Below are 16,785 nucleotides of genomic sequence, written 5' to 3' on the forward strand. Positions count from 1 at the left end.
ACGACCCATTCATCGGTTACCATTGCATGTTTCCAAGCGATACAAGGCGTTGTCTATATAAGACTCAAACTCACTGCGGATCAAGACATTTGAATTGAGAAAGCTTCCTGGAGAGGTGGCGAAACGTCTTCAAATCTTGAAAACCAAGTCCAGTGGATTTTTTGAATTTTTACGGAATGACTAAGACCTGGATGACTGAGAACCTTCATCAGCACATTTATCAGTATATTTTTTTTTTACATAAGAATTTATTTTTTTTACAGTTTTCACTTTCAGAATAACTCAAACAAACCCGAAAGCATCTTAACATTTTTTTTCTCCGGTCATCGACTCTCTCAGGTTTGTAATGGCATTGCAGACTGTCCTGACTCCTCCATAACAGCATCTGGAGGACCAACAGATGAGCACGGCTGTAGGACCTGGAGCTTTTGGGGCCCCTGGAGCCCCTGCAGCACCTCCTGTGGAACAGGAACCATGAGTCGGCAGAGATCCTGCCCTCCAGGTGACCCGCTTCACCGCTGCCTGGGACAACATATCCAGAAGCAGCAGTGCTTCAACACCACCTGCCCTGGTAAATAGATTAGAAGTCATATTTAGCTGTTTGCTCATCAGCTAGCTTGAGACATAAATACACAGAAAGGTTGTAAATATTACATCCTGATTGTTCTCCTCCTTAGTGGATGGGGAGTGGTTGCCATGGTCTGGCTGGTCCAACTGTTCTGGTGGCTGTGGGGGGGTGCAAGTGCGACATAGAGACTGCATTCCTCCTCGCTACGGAGGTCGACACTGTTCCCAGCTCCCTGGACCGTCCAACCTCTCCATGGAGATTAGTAAGGACTGAGCTCTAAACATTCACATCGAGTTGTTAATTTTCTGCAGGGTTTAGGTCCATGACCACATATGTTCACTGTATAAATGCAGTTTGTAGGAATTAAATGATTTCAAATAGCTCTGTATGCTGATGAGCTACACATTTATATATGTTAATTTCATAGCATGGAATATTGAAAGGTAATGGCTACAAATTGAACACACACTTCACAAATCACACACACTTTTCAAATGTTCTAATTGTTTATATCAGCATTGGGAAACCTTTGTCAACTGGTGGGTAGAGTACCCAAAATGTTTACTAAAGTAAGAGCAGCACTACTCTATCAAGCTAGTACTTTAAGCAAAGTAGAAAGTATTCATGCAAGAAATTACCCATGAAGAGTGAAAAGAAAGTTCTTGGTAAAATGGCTATTAAAGTACTGAGAAACTATTGGTTTGTAGCATCATTCTACATAAACGTATTAAACCTAATCAAAGAGTATGTTATGTACATATTTTCAGAAAGGATAAACTAATTACAGCTACAATTTCCAAAGTTTAATGTATTTTCACTTTCAAATAGCTAAAGTTTTTCATGGCGAGATGAGTATAAGAGTAGTGATAATCTGACAAGAATAATACTGAGGTAATAGTAATAAGTACAGGTAAGTACACTACTACAAAACAATTTTTATTTTATTTCATTAACATAAGTAAATATACCTCAATAAAAGTAAAAGTATCCAATAACAGTCAACATGAGCGCAGAGACACAGCTGAGCACGTAAGCGAATATACAGGAGCATAAAAAGAAAGAGAAGGAGCAATGGCTTATGATTGTGACATATTGTGGGGCTCATTGTATACAAAATACACATACAGAGTAATTCATGTGCTTGTATCTTAAATAAAGCTGCTCTTATGAGTAATTTTTTTTTTTTGCAAGTGTGCACTGTTTCCAGAACGTAATCCCTGGCATACACTGTACTATATTTTTAATCTTTGTACTCAGCTACAGCTCAAACTGTACGATGACATTGCAGGGTTTAAATGTTCCAAACTCATGATACATGTTCTTATACTGTACGGCCCAACGCTCTGATGCGATCTACCTGCTCACACTGCATGTCCAAAAACCACAGGTCGGATGCCGCTTGTTGGAATTGGAAGAAGAAGAACTCCGTTATTTCCACAAGGCCTGATCGAATAATTGTTTGCACGAGTGGATAATCGGCCCAAAAAGGGCAAAAAATCGTACAATGTTTGCCCGGCCTAAGTGGCAACCTCCATGTGGTTCAGTTTATTCTCATTATTAGTTTGTATGAAATCGTACGAAAAGTTATGCCCAGAAATTTCGTACGTTTTTGACGTTTTTTTCGTCGTATTTTTACGTCTTGCCTCGAGACAAGATATCCTTACACATAAACATCTTACGCACCATTCAATAACATAGAATTTAACATACAATTAACCCTAACCCTGACCGTAACCCTAAGATACAAAACAGCAAGCAACGTAGTTCGAGACATCAAGAAGTATTTATTGCACTGTCCGTCCCAGTTTTATGTCCGTCCGCGGATCTGCTTTTTTCGTCTGTCTGGCTGCTCATGCGCACTGTTTTGTTTTTTCAAGGAAAAACGTCCAAAACGTACAAAATACTGCGCATAACTTTTCGTATGATTTCATACGAACTGATAATGAGAATATGTTGTGTGGTTTCTGGTCTCTTCATTAAGTTGGCGCCACCATTTTAAAAGATGTTTTTGTTTTTTATCTGAGAAACACCAAGAGGAAGACCTAACTCAGCTCTATCATGGTGCTAATAGCATCCTGTAATGCCTGCGTCTACCTCTCATGTGATTTTAGACCACTGTTGCTTTAGCTGCAGATGCCTTTAATGTCGACACCGACATCTTAACAAAAATTCTATATTTATATATTGTGGACACAGCAACATTTATAAAGAAATTATTTATATCCTTTTTTTTTCACCACTTTGAAAGTTTCATAAAATAAATTAATCAAATTAAATTGTAGCTATGACCTTTAAGCATCTTTAATATTTCAGATTCAGTTGTAATAATTTGGTCTAAAGTTAAAACAAAACGGCTATTAGATAATAGTATAAATGTTCTACCTTGCTTTGTGTTCATCAGAGCCCTGTCCTGATGATGGTTGTGCTAACGCCAGCTGTTCCCCCGGCCTGCTGAGACACAGCTGTGTTCCATGTCCTTTCTCCTGTGCTCACATCAGCAGCGGGGTCACCTGTGACCCTGGGACACCCTGCGTTTCTGGTCCGTTTAAAAATAATGCAGCCTTCAGGTCATCTGGAGCTTTAGATCCCCATGAGTCGTTAGATTCCTGTGACTCCTCTCTGCCTGTAGGTTGCTGGTGCCCTGAAGGCCGGGTGATGAGCCATACGCAGCAGTGCGTCTCACCTGAAGAGTGTGTGTGTGAGGTGGCCGGTGTTCGATACTGGCCCGGCCAGCAAATAAAAAAGGACTGTGACCTTTGCGTTTGTGAGAGGGGAAAGCCTCAGCGGTGTCAACCCAACCCCGACTGCTCAGGTGGGTACAGGCTCTGTAATGCATCAATAAGATAATTTATTCTGCTCCTCATGAACCGTTCACCTTTGACCTCCTTCAGTGCACTGTGGCTGGTCATCGTGGTCGGAGTGGGGGGAGTGTTTGGGACCCTGCGGAGTCCAGAGCGTCCAGTGGTCGTTCCGAAGCCCGAATAATCCCACTAAGCATGGAGATGGAAGGGTGTGCAGAGGGATTTACAGAAAGGCCCGTCGGTAAGAACGAATAACTTTATTTTTAAATAGAATTTTCAGATAAAAATCATTGCATAAAAGGACTAGTCAGCATCTGTACTAAGTTTTTGTCATCCACTTGGGCTTTAATCCCTATCTGTGTGTGTGTGTGTGTCTGTTTTCAGGTGTCAGACAGACCCCTGCGATCAGTGTCATTATCAGAGTCGGTCGCGTGCCGTTGGAGAAAGATGGAGGGCAGAGCCCTGCCAGCTATGCCACTGTCTTCCTAACCTCACAGTGCAGTGTGCCCCCTACTGTCCATATGCCGTCAGTGGATGCCCTACTGTAAGAAGGCATCATTTAATCCTAAACTAAACAGTTCAACATTATTATATATAGTTTTTTCTTCATGCACAAATTCAACTAATTTTCAATTTCCATACATTTTTAATAACCTGTTATTGATCCTGGGTCACTGACACTTTGTCCGTGACTCATAAAGACCAGAATGTTTCTTTCTACTGTTGTGGTTTTTGTTTCTGTTATGATGCCTTTGGTGCTGTGAAAAAGGCATTGGAATTTATTTAAAAATTAATTTAAAAAAAATAATAAAATGCTCTATATTTATAAGAATATACAGAGTCAAGAAATTGTATGGGGTCATTAATCAATCAATCAATCAATCTTTATTTCAGACACAAAAGAGGTCCATAGTAAAAACAAAAGAAAAACAAAAGAAAAAGATTAGTCTGATGCATTGTTATTTTGGGGGTAAAGGGCTGAAATGCTTTGAAACCCCTGATTTAACTAGGGATGCACGATATAATCGGCCCCCTATCGGTATCAGCCTTAAAACTGAATATCGGACATCGGCCACCCCACCGATATTTAACCCGATATTTGATCAGCTTCGGAGTTTCTAAAGTCTAAAAAAAAAAAAAAAATACTACTTCTTCTTCTTCCTCAAAAACTTCTTTTTTACAGACTTAAAAACTTCTAAAGATGAGGGAAAAATATTGATACATTAAAATATCCCAATATCTTCATATGCTGATATATTGCCATTTAAAAACACCATATCAATCTCTTTTACTAATGAAATATTGCGATATGTCATCGTTATGCTACGAAATCCCCCGAAAATTCTCCAAATGTTGCCATATTTTTATATGTTGATATATTGACGCGGTATCGATCTATTTTATTAACAAAATCTCACAAGAATTTGCAAAATATCACGAGAGTTTGTAACAGAACGATGAAATTTCACGAGATTTTGAAAGTAAAATAGATCGATACCGCGTTTTTAAAAATCAATTTGATATCAGCATATGAAAATATATTTGAGTATATTATTTTTCAAAGTGTCAGAAATGGATAACAAAACTGCTATTTTCAATGACTACTTATTTTTGTCCAGCTTTAACATCGGTATCGGTATCAGTTATCGGCTACATGAGTTTTAAAATATCGGCATATCGGATATCGGCCAAAATCCCAATATCGTGCATCCCTAGATCTAACATTTAGTTATCTGAGAAATGCGATCGCCACTGTTGACCTCAATCGATAAAGGAGTTAGTTTCGCTTGTAAAAAAGAACAGAAAAAAAAAATCCCAGTTATCATCATCTTTCCTATAGTTTGATAATTTACTTGTGGTGGTGGGTGGTTCCAGCTGACAGCAGCTGGGCAAAACAACAGGATATGGACCCCCACCTTATCCTGAAATTCACTAATTTAATCAGAACCGTTTTATTTCATTATTTATATGACATTGGAATTGGTCTGGATGGACTAATCAATGTTGTAATTAAATTGGGGAATGCAATAAACATTAAATTCAAATAACTAATTGAAGCATGCTATTGAAATAACAGTTTTTTCTTCCTGTGCTAAAGAACAGAAACAGAATCAGCTGCAGATCATCAATTCATTCTTAATGACTTCTTCAAATGAGCATTGAGTAAAAATAGACATTTAATAATTACTGTACAATAAATCATTATTTCTGGAGTCTTTTAATTAATTCATTGTTGCAAGCAAAGTACAGGATTTGTAAATCCACATTAGAAAAAAAAAATTATCCAGAAAGGAAATTTGAATAATCAAAAAAACTTTTATTTGTTTTTAAAATTTCAATTTGAAAACATATTTTTTTTTTCTAAAACTGTTCAGAAAAATTCAAAATTTCACGTTTTATTAAAAAAATATTTTGCATAATTAAATTTTTTTCTTATTTGGATTTTTCACATATAATTTTATGAAATTATTTTTTTTGCCTTTAAACCCATTACAAACACTTGCTCTTGTTGACCAACAAAAATGTTGTTGCTAACATCCAGGAGACCAACAAATATGCGTCGTCGCTCCCTACACCAAAGGAAAGCCCGCCCACAGATATGAAGGGAATAAGATCGGAATAGCAATTTGATAGAAAATGCTAATTATAGATATAAAATTAAAAATTTCCAACAAAAAACCGACAAAACAAAGCAAAAGATCTGTTAAAATACTTGAAAATAAAATAGGTAAAAAAAAAAATGTGAAAATATAAAATCTGCCCCCATTGAGATACTTCTGGAAAATGAATTAAACCCGACTGAACTGATCTGACCTTTCCTGACCTGAGTAGAAGTTTGGCATCTGCTGACAAACCATCATAGATTAGACAACAGCAGAACGATTCAAGGTATTCTAGAAGGTTCCCGTCTGGAGGGTTTTAAAAAGTAAAATGAAGGTTTTATAACCTTAACCAAAGAGCTCCGATGTAAATATTTATTCCCAGTTATCAATACTGGTTATTGGTTTTATTGACACGAATGTTTCCTCATAAGGCCAGTTTATTTTAGAAAGGTGTTTTGTTTCTGTTTCAGTGATAAAATAGATCATAATTAGATGATTCTTAAGATAAAATGTGTCTTTTACACTCCAGTTATCTTTAATATTCTAATTTTTTTTTATCACAAGTGAACATTAAAAAAGCAAAGAAACAAACAAATCTGTAAGGGCCAAATACTTTTTAATGGCCTTATATAAAGAGCAGCTGTCTACATGATATTTGTCTTTTCTGTGTTTTTAGGGCCAAAGCCTCGTCCCTGGAGAGGGAAGCAGGTGCTGTTATTGTCAAGGTAATATGATGACAGTTTTTGTTTTCTTTTATTTAGCTTTTCTATTAAATGTAGATAAAGCATAATTTTCTGCATAGTTTTCTGTCTCTTTTGATTTAAGCTCCGTTTATTTTATGTCCAGCAACTGAAAAAGCAGTAAATCCGTCAATGTTTCATTTGGTTTTCACATTTCTACTGCTATGACTGGTAAAAAGCCGGTGTTTGGAAAGCTGCTTCAAAAATGTCGATATAATATATTACAGGTTACTTTTGTTAGAAATCAAAAGGGTTCTTTACGTTACCATCCGTGCTAAATAAGAAGTTACTGATTGCTTTTTAGCTACTTTTGCCAAAATAAACATTAAGGAAAAGGCATTAAAAATGAAGGTGCACAATAATTTATCATGAATAGCTGAATCAGAAAAATAAAGTTATAGAGAATAAGTAAACAGAAAAAAACTTTACAAGATATCAGACAAGCTTTCTTTCTAGGCCTTATTTATTAGCTCCTCAGTAAAGTGTAGCCAGATAAGGTTCAACAAAAAAACTCACATTTCCATTCAAATAAAAAATGACAGTAGCTTATACTATTTCAGAATAAACATCAATTTTAACATCATTGAACATTAATGCCAGTATACCAACTTGAAAAACTAACAGAGAACTAATTGTTGTAGGCATCTTGACGTCTTCTTCAATTTTTTAAAACAGTCTCCTCCTGATTAAAAAAAACAAGTCAGTCTTCTAAAATAAAAATTATTTTTTGAAGCTGTTGGCTGTCTTTTTTTTTTTTTTTTTTTATAAAAAAACCCAGCCTGGATTGCAATGCGGTACCCACCTTAATAACTGATTACCAAAATGACTGTGTAATGCATAATTTTGTAACAAATGGAAAGAGTACTTGAGACTTTAGCAGAATTTATCAACTTCTTTCTAAAAAAATTTTTTGATAGAATAGAACATTTGTTGTCACAAACCTTAGTTTTAACCTGGATGGGCATATATTTTTCACCTGTGGCATCCAGTTAAAATACACCTTGAGAAAAGGTGATTTCAAAACAGTAATTCATTTAGTTACAGCTTAGCTGTATTACTGTTGTTTTTTATACCTTTGAGAGAGCAAGTCATCCTTCAGTCTGTTCAGAACACTGATGCACGTGTTTCAACTAAAAACCAAACAGGGAGCATATTATAGTAGCAGCCATGCGAAAATGACCCTTCCCAGTCAAACGCCAGTCGAATGGAGCCACCTTCCCTGCAACTTCAAGCAAAATCCCCTCAAACTTCCAGCCCCTGGCCTTCTTCTGGTATTTTTTTTACTCTGACTCCACCCTTTCACTGAATTACAGGGTCTGACCAGGAGATGATACTTCTCTTTAAATGTTAATGTCCACAAATCATGACAGAAAGCATATTTTGGTACAAATATTGATGTTTAAAAGGGAGTTGTAGGGAACCAGCCAAGGACCCATCAAGGAAAATGGGAAAATGTAGATTGGCTCTTACTGTACTCCTGTTTTATCCTTTGTGCTCTGGTTACCTGTCCATTTTAGAGTCATTTTAAAATCATTTTATTTGTCTTTAAATGGTCTTGATCCTCCTTATCTTTCTGAGCTCCTACCCCCTTACTCCCCTACTTGGTCCCTCAGACCAGCTATCGTTGGACGTACCAAGGTCTCAATGGAAGCCTAGGATAGACCGGTACTCAGCCCTGTTCATCTCTAATGGTGTTTATCCCAGAGCATGGCTGGAAAAATCCAATTCAGTTGAAAACTGTTGGTATGAAATATAACAATACAGTTCAGGTGTAAAGATAAGATTTATCCCGATATATATACCTATACATTAACAAAGATAATATATTGTAATTTTTATAATAATAAAGCTCTAGAAAACTTCAGGAGATCTTGTTGGTGCAGAGTAGCTTAATTATATGCTCTTGTATTTTAAGATCCATTTGAATGTACTTTGAATCATCAATACATCATCATCTAATTAAATCTTTGACGGAATTAATATTTTCTTACACCCCTACCGTTCACTGTTTGCTTTTATCTCTTTAACATGATTTTTCAATGATATGTAGGTGAAAACGACACAGTTGCTGTGACAGAAACCCCTGGAATTATAACATCCAAGCCTGAGGATATAACTCCTCTGGTTCCTACATATCCAGTACCACCTGGAGGTTAGTGTCTCTTTATTATATAACACCGTTTAGCGCATAGAACAATTCAGCATATCTCAGTAATTCCTTGTTATTTCTGTTCAGATGAGTGCTGGGTGCCTCTGGGTGTCCAGACCCTCCCAGTATCTAGTTTTACTGCCTCGTCTTACCAGGAGGGCCACCCACCAGAGGCAGCACGTCTTCATAGGTGGGACCGTCATAGAGACCTCCAGGTACCTCCCACTTTTCCTTTCGCTTGATTCTAATCCTTAAGGGGCTTCTTTAGTCTATTTAGGGCTAGATGGTTGACATCAGTGATGATTTCTCATTGAATACTAGGGAGGTTAAAACTCTCCTGTACATTTTGTAATATTTATGGTAAAATAGGCATTGTCAATCTTCATAAATGTAGTCACTGAACTGCATTAAATATAGTATGTTGTGCATTAATCAGCTGTTTATTCCTCCCCCGGATGGGATCTCCGCTCCGCTCTGAGGTTTGAGCCTCAGTCTATCGCAGTAAGCAATGAGAATGCAGACCTCTGATTGGATAATATGGCAAGATATTCTACAGGTATGGAGCAGGGGTTGATTGTGAAGCTGGCTGCTTGCTATGATTGGCTAAAACATAATGAAGGATTTTTGACTGACAGTGGCCAGAATGCAAGGAGGTTTACTTCATAAGTCGAGAGAAGGTCATAATGGGCCTTAAAGATCTGACCCACATGCAGAGAACCACTCAGAGACCAAGGGTAAAAGTTAACTGGTTTATTGAGGGTTAGCAAAAACACATTGGATCCAGTTTGTGGGGTTAAATTCAGAGAAGAAGGAACTCGTTGGAGAGCGGACAGGCAGACTAACGTTGGACCCAGAGGACTAAAGGAGCGGACTGTCACTTGGTTTTCCAGAAGTGGACTTGAACGGATCATGTGGAGGTTTCCCCTTCCTCAGTGTGACTCAGTTAATCCTTCCGGGGGGGTAGAAGGTCCAGGCTTATCCAGTGACACAGGAAGGCTTCCTGCTGAAGAACAAAGACAAAGCGGACTCAGAGAGACGAGGCTAAGGTTAGACTCTGCAAATCTCAGTTTGGCTAGAGTACCCAATACTGGCAAACACTCTGGCGTTGAGGTAGTGACAGCCTACTGCTCAAATACTCCTCTGGTAAAGACCCAACAAGCTGCGAGTGTGCAAGGAGGCCCAACTAGAACAGGGACCCATCTGGTGTTGGAGAGAAGAAAAACAAAATAACAACCCACACAAACTGGAATCCTAACACAGGGAAAAGTGATCATTCAGTCATCTTGTTAATGCAATATGTGACGTTTGGATTAAATTAACACAATTAAACATCTCCTGTTTCAGATATGCCACTACTTGACTTTTTTTTTATCGTCCACCGTAGTGAGATCAACCCTTAAAAATGTACATTGGTTCTCTTCTGCCTATCATTTACTCAAAAGGGCTGGAGTCCACAGCCAGAGGAGTATAAAGAACTACCTCAAAAGAGACCTGAAGGACAGAGTGTCAGCACAGAAAGCCCCTACATACAGATCGACCTGCTTAAACCCTACAACATCACTGGTAAAGATTCCTACAGGTGCTTTTGAACAAGTGGAACTGAAACTGTTGATTTAGTGTTATTGTGCATAATGTGAACTGTTTTGTGTGTGTTATGTGCTATTGATTAACTAAAAAGTTCTTATGGTTCTGATTCTAGGCGTTCTCACCCAGGGAGGAGGTGTTTTCGGCACATTTGTGTCCAGCTTCTACCTTGAGTTTAGTCACGATGGGAAGCGTTGGTACACTTACCAGGAGGTTCAATCCAATGCTCCACCAAGAGCTAAGGTCAAAGAACAAGCAACTTCAAGCTTTAATACAACTTTCGTCTAGATTCTATACAAATGCTTTATGCTTTTGTTGTTCTCACCTCAGATTTTTCTTGGTAACCATGACGATCGAGGTGTGGCGGAGAGCAGGCTTGACAGAATAGTGTCATCTCAGTTTGTTAGACTGGTTCCCCATGACTTCCAGAATGGCATCTACCTACGGCTGGAGATCATGGGCTGTGGTGACGGTCAGCAGATTGTTGTTAACATGTTTTGATGGCTATGTGGAAACGGGCACATCTTTTTAAAGCTTTATTCTTATTTTCTCTCAAGGTTATCATTGGTTAACCTCCCCAACCCCTCCTTCACCTCTGACTCCGGGTAAAGGCTGCAGAGAGAAAGAATTTCTCTGTGACAATGGTCGCTGTGTACCGGCAGGTTCTGTTGGGGTTCTTTGTGACGGGGTCAACGACTGTGGGGATGGATCAGATGAGAAGTACTGTGGTAAGTTGTCTGCTATGATTGGCCTTTGTACAAATTTCACACAGTGCGTTCTCCTTGTATTCTCAGTCAGAAAAAGGCTGAATGTTCTCCTTGGGTAGAGGTAAAGTGGCGGTGCATTTTTTATGTTTGAATAGGGGAAACAAAGACATACTGTATACATCTGTGTTTTGGCAAAAAAGCACACTCTATACGAAGGTAGGAATGTCCCAATCCAACATTAGAATTAGAAATCTGACTCATATTAGCCAACACCATTAAAGTATCTGATATAAATAAGCTGATAGAAACACTCCACTTCTGTTTAAAGTTCATTCAATTGGTTAATTATAGGTCAGTGGTTCTACTACATCTCCATTTGAATAATGTCTATTTCTATGTGAACTTACCTGTTCAAACAGAACTCTAAGTTCGCCCCTGGAGTGAACAGTTTACAACTAACTCAACATTACTTTCTACATACTTAGAGCTATTTTCTGTCATGATTTTCCTAAGGTTCAGACCCAAATACAGAAGACCAAACAGGGAGACCAGGGAAAAGGTTTAACAGGTTTTATTGAAGAGATAATTCAGAGAGAAGTGTTGCTCTGAACACTGCTCAACAAGGAACTAAAAGTGAGAGGAAGACACAGCGGTTAGTTCAGGCTCAGTGGGAAATTTGATTCGTGAACTTGGAGAAGAGGATTTGGTTGCGGACTCGTGTTTCCAGAGAAGTTGTTGAATCCTTGACTCCAGTCTGTATGCTGTAGTTCCAGTGTTTGTCTGATTCGGTGGAGGGCGGAACCGGGTTTACCCAGAATGCGGTCGTTAATAGGTGAACGGAGAAAACTGACTGCCACTCAGATTTCCGGCGTTACTTGAACGTGTCGTAATGGAGATTAATACCTTTCTCTCTTGAGGAAAGTGGATCCAAACCTCCTGTTTGAACCCCAGCTCAGTTTGTAGCTCAGTTGATCCTTCCAGGGAGAGAAGGTCAAAAAAAATCCAGGTAGCAGGATGACTTCCCAAAACTGGCAAACACTCTGGCGTCAAGTAGTGGCAGTCAGCAGCTTAAGAACACTCCGTTAACGAAGTAACCGTCAGCAGGTGTGTGAGGAGGCGGACCAGAACCAGGCGCCTCCTGGTGGAGGAAGGGAGACAAACACAGAAAACACAAACAGACAGACAGGAGTCTTGACACTGTCTCTCTATCGGGTGGTTTTATTGTAGAAATTGCACAAAGGGATCAAGAAAAAGGCAAATAAGAACTGCTGTACTTCAAAACTAACATGTAGTCAGGAATGTCTGGAGATACGTGACAATGGAAAGCTCTGAAATCTTACAAAGGACATGACCCCAACTAAGTGAGAACAAAACGGTAAAGTTCCAGGGTCACGGCATTAAGAAGGAGATTCTGGGTTTCTGTCCTTAACTTTTTATCTCCAAGATATTATCTCCAGTAGGTTGACAATTACATTATTTTTAGAACATAATTCCTGCTAATATGAAATATTTCAATTGCCTACACATTGAGTGGGGCCAAAGTCAAACTCATTGTTTGTGTAATGTCCCTTGGTAAGGTGTAGATGAACATTTTACTTTGACAACTTCCTGTCAGGCTTATAAAACATGTTACCTGCAGGTACTCAACCCTCCTCAACAGCCACCAGTCCACGCAGCTGTCCCACTGGTTACTTCTCTTGCCCACCCCCAGGGGGCTGCATCGAAGCAGAAAGGCGTTGTGATGGTATTCCTAATTGTCCCAAAGGAGAGGATGAAAACGGATGCCACCTACATGACATCACTACACAGTCAGACAGGTGAGGTGTGTTTATCTGCTTTAATGCTGCATCAAATTCTTACATTTGTTTAACTGTGGTTCCTTATTCATTTTTTTTCACCAATTAAAGGCCTCATACCCCGACCCCTTCCCCTCTGAGGACCCCATCAATGGCTGCTGTTACTTTCTCTGCTGTAACACCAACTGTAAGAAAAAAGATTAGAAATAATATGACCATAACAACTTTTATTATTTTTCGACATAAATACTCAATAAGATAAATAAAAACTGAGCATAAAAACCTAAAGCGTAGTGTGTAGGATTTACTCCCATCTAGTGGTGTACTAAGAGAAATAAGAATAACAGATAAATGCACTCCAGTGCCGAATCGTTAACCAAAAAAATAACTACTATAGAAGCTGCAAAATGTCAACATCCTGAACAAGTTCAGGGTCCTGGCAGGTGATAAGATTCAATTCAGATTATTTCTATAGCTCCAATTCACAACACGTCATCTCAAAGCACTTTACAGTTCACCAGGTCATCCAATTAAATTGATTCAAAGTTTTCTATCTAAGGAAAACCAGTTGATTGCATCGACTCATTGACTCGAAGGCAATCCCTCACACTAAGCATGCTTGTAGTGACAGTGGAGAGGAAAAACTCCCTTTTAACAGGAAGAAACCTCCAGCAGAACCAGGCTCAGTGTGAGCGGCCATCTGCTGAGGCCCACTGGGGTTCAAGGAGACAGAACAGACATGGAAAAAGAAGCTCTCAGCCAGCTCCCATGTCAGAGGATGAAGAGAGTACACCCAGCCAGTCACAGTCAGAGAAACAGGACTACACTGAAAAACAGACCGATCTCAAACATCAAGAACAAAACTTAATTCAGATTTCAATTATGCCTATAACCTACAAGTATTTCCTTACAGCTAATAGCTAATAAGTTTCGCTAATATCTACAGTCAACAGTGAATGATAACTGTTCCAACGTAGCTCTACCAATGTACTGTAGGCTAACAAACAAGCTAGCTGTCTCTTTCAGGAGAGCAGATTGGTTGCTTTGCCCTGTTTCTAATATAACACCATGGTTGACTCCTCTATCATATTGAATTAACTGGCCTGTCTAACAGAAAGCCTGCAAACACTCCATTTAGAAAACCGTTATGTCAGGGAGGGATATGAAGAACACATTGTCTTCTCAGTCTGTAAAAAGCTACATTGCATGTTTTATGCTTCTTCTCTGCCGACTATAATTTATATGCAGGTGAATGTCAATGTTAATGCCAAATTTATTTATATAGCACTTTAAAAACAGGTATAAAACTGCACCAGAGTGCTTTACAGGAAAGACAACAACATCAATAAAAAAAAAACAGAATGTGAAACACTGCTTCAATATGGAGGACCAACTCTGCCATATTTAAAAATAAATAGAGAAATAAATAAATGCTCAATAAATAAATAAGCGTACAATTAATTGCCACCAAAAATATAATAAACAAATAAATGTAAGTAGAAATTTAATTATACAGTGAGACATAAATGTATATAACTCTTTTAATTAGCTTCTTTACTTATTTGCTTTTGTAATATTTACCTTATTTATTTTTTTGTTCTTTATAATCTTCAACTTTATTTTTTTATTACTTATACTTTAAAGTATTTATTATGCTTATTTATTTATTTATTGAGCATTTATTTCTGTATTTATTTTTAAATATGGCAGAGTTGGTCCTCCATACTTCAATTAAAAGCCGAAGAATAAAAATAAGATTTAAGAAGCGATTTAAAATTATCCAGGCTGTGGGCGGATATAATTTGAAGAGGTAAATGGTTCCACAGAATTGGAGCAACAACAGAGAAGGCCCGTTTTCCTTTCCTCTTAAGTCGAGTCCGAGGAACTGTCAGTAACAGTTGATTATCAGAGCGTAGACTTCTCGACACAGACTGGAATTTTAAAAGGTCTCTAAGATAAGGAGGAGCTAATCCATTTAAGACTTTATAAGTTAATAAGAGAATCTTAAAATCTATTCGGCAAAAGAAAGGCAGCCAATGCAAAGAGGCCAGTATAGCCCTTATATGGTCACAGAGACCAGGTGAGGTTAGGTCAGGTGAATATATAAGCTTAATAAGTTTGTCCCTTTTTGGCCACCGTAACCAAAGGTGACCATGTGGTGCAACAAATATTCCTAAGCTGTTGGAAAACTTTTGCTTTTAATATGATTGTTTTCAGACTTTGGCAAAAATATGTATTTATAAAAGCATTACTTGATTATTGCTAATAAAAACCAAAAACTAGTTACACACTGTCCCTTTAACACTTTACTCTTGAAATTATATTGATTCAGTAAAATAAGAGACGTAAAATGAAGTATCCAATGTAATTAACTTCATAACATTATTGCATTTACGATGTAAGACAGCATTGTTTTTATAAATCGTTACTTCTGTAATTACACTGCTTTTAGACAATAATGAAAATACTGTATGTTTTATTACTGATATCTTTTCTCTGATGTTCTCTAATCTGGTTTAATGTACGAACAGGATGGTGGCCCAGGATATCAAGGTAAATGCTCTTTATGCTCTTAAATACCGTAAATGTATGATGTTTACAATAATAAAGATCATATTTATCAGGCGCTTGCTCCTCTCCTCTTGGACTGGAGGATGGGAGGATTCATTACGGCCAGCTGTCCTCATCTTCACAGCGAGATAACAACCCTGCTGATGCTGGGAGACTGAACATTATCCCAAACATGTGGGTGACTGCTCACTTTTTACAAGGCGTGTTGATAGTAAAAATAAAAGTTTCAGAGTGAGGATGTACCTGACTATAAATGCATATATTTTCCTTTATACAGTCCAGTTATGGAGCCTGGTTGGAGCCCCCTGCCTTCAGACCCCCAGCCTTATTTCCAGGTGGATTTTCTGGAGCCAACTTGGATATCAGGGTTGGTGACGCAGGGTAACGACCGGATGTGGGGTTACCTCTCCAAATACCGCTTGGCCTTTGCCTCCAACAACGGCCTCTTCTCAGATTTCACAGCAAATGGGAACTTTGACGGCCCTGCTAAGGTGCTGCTTCTATAGTTTGAAGTAGATCATTGAGATAAAATGTTCTCCACTAAGAGATTAATCATCACCTAGGTGTTTGAGGTCCGGATGGTGGGCAGGACCCCTGTGACCCGTTGGTTGGGTCGGTTGGTAAGAGCTCAGTACATGCGGATCATCCCGGTGGAGTTCAGGCACACCTTTTACCTGCGTGTGGAGATTCTCGGCTGCAGAGGAGGTAGGGATACTTTCTTCTTCCTGTTTTTTTCATAACAGTACAGATTAACTAAGAGGTCAATGTATTTAATGATGTTTTAATATGACAGATATGACAAATGGTCATGAGGTTGTAAATAGTTTTCTTTTTCAAATATTAATAAAACTGTGATGCGCATTTCCATTTTAACTGTACTAAATCAACATTTTGCAGAATCACCTTTTATTGTAACTACAGCTCCAAATCTTTGGGCTGTGTCTCCTAGCCTGGCCAAAGGAGCAGGTGCAGTAGCAGCCAATCAAAATGGCCCTTCTCAAGTCAAATGCAAACTGAATGGCAGCAAATTTTACTGCAACTCCCAGCAAATCCCCTCCAACTGCTCGCCACTAAAGTGACCCCCTCTTGCATAATTCTTTACTCCGATTCCAACCTTTCAATTACAGGGTCTGACCAGGAAATGATGGTTCTGTTTAGATCTTAATGTCAACAAATCATGACAGAATATTTTAGTACAACGATTGATGTTTAACCCTTTAAAGCCCGATCCAAGAATAAAACAAAACAGAAAATAACTTTTTTTTT

The 16,785-nt window shown here is 38.4% G+C and overlaps 1 protein-coding gene across 1 annotated transcript in view; it reads left to right on the plus strand.

The window, feature by feature from the left end:
* sspo (SCO-spondin) overlaps positions 1 to 16,785 on the plus strand; it is a 159,835-nt gene that overhangs the window by 44,284 nt on the left and 98,766 nt on the right. The window contains exons 32-50 of the mRNA XM_015377502.1: positions 340 to 571; positions 678 to 830; positions 2,970 to 3,107; positions 3,198 to 3,380; positions 3,460 to 3,610; positions 3,754 to 3,913; positions 6,649 to 6,697; positions 8,763 to 8,864; positions 8,949 to 9,076; positions 10,304 to 10,424; positions 10,561 to 10,688; positions 10,776 to 10,917; positions 11,003 to 11,173; positions 12,792 to 12,969; positions 13,060 to 13,135; positions 15,480 to 15,501; positions 15,573 to 15,693; positions 15,797 to 16,010; positions 16,083 to 16,224. Of these exons, the coding sequence (XP_015232988.1) occupies positions 340 to 571; positions 678 to 830; positions 2,970 to 3,107; positions 3,198 to 3,380; positions 3,460 to 3,610; positions 3,754 to 3,913; positions 6,649 to 6,697; positions 8,763 to 8,864; positions 8,949 to 9,076; positions 10,304 to 10,424; positions 10,561 to 10,688; positions 10,776 to 10,917; positions 11,003 to 11,173; positions 12,792 to 12,969; positions 13,060 to 13,135; positions 15,480 to 15,501; positions 15,573 to 15,693; positions 15,797 to 16,010; positions 16,083 to 16,224 (2,611 nt within the window). The remainder of the gene's footprint in view (positions 1 to 339; positions 572 to 677; positions 831 to 2,969; positions 3,108 to 3,197; positions 3,381 to 3,459; positions 3,611 to 3,753; positions 3,914 to 6,648; positions 6,698 to 8,762; positions 8,865 to 8,948; positions 9,077 to 10,303; positions 10,425 to 10,560; positions 10,689 to 10,775; positions 10,918 to 11,002; positions 11,174 to 12,791; positions 12,970 to 13,059; positions 13,136 to 15,479; positions 15,502 to 15,572; positions 15,694 to 15,796; positions 16,011 to 16,082; positions 16,225 to 16,785) is intronic.

This window comes from Cyprinodon variegatus, unplaced genomic scaffold (genome assembly GCF_000732505.1).
Source record: "Cyprinodon variegatus isolate N-32 unplaced genomic scaffold, C_variegatus-1.0 Scaffold155, whole genome shotgun sequence".
Classification (NCBI taxonomy): Eukaryota; Metazoa; Chordata; class Actinopteri; order Cyprinodontiformes; family Cyprinodontidae; genus Cyprinodon; species Cyprinodon variegatus.